Below are 2,351 nucleotides of genomic sequence, written 5' to 3'. Positions count from 1 at the left end.
GCCCCCGCCCTTGGTTCTGCGATGTCCCAACACTAACCCGGCGCAGACTCAGTCTCTTCCCTGGCTCCGCCTCTGCTCCTCCTGCCGGAGCAGAGCCCCACCGCTCATTGGCCCCGCCTCCTCCCTGCCAGCCCCTAGGGTCCCGCCTCCGAGTCCTTACGTCATCGCTTAGGCCACGCCTCCATCCGGCGCAACTGAGGCTCCGCCTTGAACCAGCGCGTCACAGCTTCGTCACGCAGGCCTCGCCTCCAACTGGCTCCGCCTCCATCTCGCCCCGCCCCAGGCTCGGGCAAGTCCCGCCCCTACTCCTTTTTGTCTCGACACCCGCGGTTCTCTTGCCCAATCCAGCAGGCGAAGGGTCAGATCAGGTGGGACAGCCTCCTGAAATTTGGACCCACCCTAGGAAGCAGCGCTTTCGGGCAAAATCAGAGCGGGGTGACAGAGACGAACCTTTTCTGTGCTCTCCCGGGAACCCAGAGTCTGCACACTTTAGGCGCTCAATAAATTAAATAAATCACGATTGTTTTATTCGTCGGGTGTGCGAGGCTGGCGCCTCTCTGCGGATTCAGGGGTCGTGGAGGGCTGATTGCCATCAACACCCAGTAGAAGCATAAGGGCTCCCTCCACCTCTGGAGCTAGACTTTCTCTATGTGCAACTTTGGGCTAAACGCTTACTCACTCGACTTCTGGGTGCCTCAGCTTCTTCATAGCCTCCTTGCGAGGACTGAATGAATTAGCCTGCTTAGAATGGTTGGCACATGGGCCAGCAGGTGGCGGTAGTAAAAGAGCTGGATTCCCACTTGGTTGAGCGTGGTTGGAGTTTTGGACTTGGCGGCATGAAAATCACGCCAAGATCATGTGCATTTGTGGTCAAAATCCCAAAAGAAGAATGGAGGAGAGGGGACGGTGGTGTGGCCAATTCCCCCATGGGGGGGGATTTCTCACTTTCCTTCTCTCTGTTCCTTCTGTCCCTTTCTGGAGAGCACATACGCACTGTTGCAAAAACCTTAAAAAGGAAAAAGGTTATTACAGGGCAGGGCACAGAGTAGGCGCTCAGTGAATGTCAGCTTTTGTGGTCACTGCAGTTTGATTCTGAAGGCATTGTTTACGACGCTCCCAAGGGGACACATGTGGACATGGAGTGGACGGTGCCTGCCGTGGTTCCTACTCCTTACATGACTCTCGCGGTCTATAAGCATGCATGTGTGCAGGTGCCAGCCCTGGACGGTGGCTGAGTGTACTCCTGTAACCATGACTTGCGTGACTGTGACTGGATGTGCGGAGGCCCTGGCCCGGCCCGGGGTACGTGAGGTGCTCCCATGTGCATCCCAGTGTGTGGCCAGGCATCACAGGCCCTGCTGCTCACACCATGCTCCCTGCCAGCCACGGTAGCACTGGCATTTGAACTCCATAGCCATCCGGGCCCGATCCTCAAGTGAGAGGGCGCCCTGCAAGGTCAGGTGCCCGCCCCCAGGTGTGAGCCCAATGGAGAAACTGGCAGGGTTGAGGGTGAGGAGGGCCTCGGGGTGGCTGGGGCGGCGGGCACAGCGGCCATGGCCAGAGCACAAGGCTTGACTGCAGAGAAGAGCCCCGCTGGTCACATTCAGGATGAAAGGTCCCAGCACGGTGTCCACATACTCCTTGATGGCCTGGCATGACTCCTGAGGGGGAGGAGGAGTGTCAAGGACACTATGGCCATGCATAGGCCCCCTTGGGGCATTGAGACCCTCATCTGACTAGGACTTTGGGGGTGGAAAGGGTGGCCCGCCAGCCTGATGGCTCCCCACTGCCCGCCCCCAGGCCTGAGCTCACCTTGGTTCTTGTGTTCTTCCAGCTCACCCAGAGCACCACTCCTGCTGCGCCCTGGGCCGCACTCTCCCCCAGGCTGTGCTCCAGGTGCTCCTGGGAAAGGAGACAGCACGGGTCTGTGTGTCTTTCCTCCCTCCCGGGGCCGGCCGCTGTCCTACCCCCAGACGGGACAAATTCCGGACCCCACTGGGCCTATGAGTGCCATGCAGCTAGGGTATACATCTCTCTGATAAAGGCAGAATTGCTGGTGGCTAGCACAGTCCTTGGCAGAGAATAGGTGCTCAGTGAACCCCCAGATGAAATGATGGATGGAAGTCCTCCAGCACACAAGTGCCCCAAGGCCATGTGGTTGCAGTCGCGTGACTTAATACCTGACAAAACAGGCTGACCAGGGGGACAGGATAACAGAGGACGACTCACCAGGGGCAGAAAGCGGTCTGTCATGTCATAGAAGATCTGGGCATAGGGGAACACCGGCAGATCGGGGTCCCCGGCAGCGGCAGCCACAAGGGAAGCCCCCCCCCCCCCGGGCGCGCCAAAAA

The 2,351-nt window shown here is 59.0% G+C and overlaps 1 protein-coding gene across 2 annotated transcripts in view; it reads right to left on the bottom strand.

The window, feature by feature from the left end:
* Positions 1 to 501: 501 nt before the first annotated feature.
* Positions 502 to 2,351, bottom strand: part of HYAL1 (hyaluronidase 1) — a 3,884-nt gene continuing 2,034 nt past the window's right edge. For both annotated transcript variants that reach the window (XM_014584499.2, XM_014584500.2), the window contains 3 exons: positions 2,230 to 2,317; positions 1,813 to 1,902; positions 502 to 1,661 (listed from right to left, as the gene is read on the bottom strand). In XM_014584499.2, coding sequence (XP_014439985.1) covers positions 1,347 to 1,661; positions 1,813 to 1,902; positions 2,230 to 2,317 — 493 coding nt within the window. In that variant the 3' untranslated portion in view covers positions 502 to 1,346. The remainder of the gene's footprint in view (positions 1,662 to 1,812; positions 1,903 to 2,229; positions 2,318 to 2,351) is intronic.

The sequence above is a fragment of the Tupaia chinensis genome, unplaced genomic scaffold (genome assembly GCF_000334495.1).
Source record: "Tupaia chinensis unplaced genomic scaffold, TupChi_1.0 Scaffold147003_1, whole genome shotgun sequence".
NCBI classification, from domain to species: Eukaryota; Metazoa; Chordata; class Mammalia; order Scandentia; family Tupaiidae; genus Tupaia; species Tupaia belangeri.
Note: the sequence above shows the minus strand (reverse complement) of the source record. Positions and strands in the feature narration are given on the sequence as shown.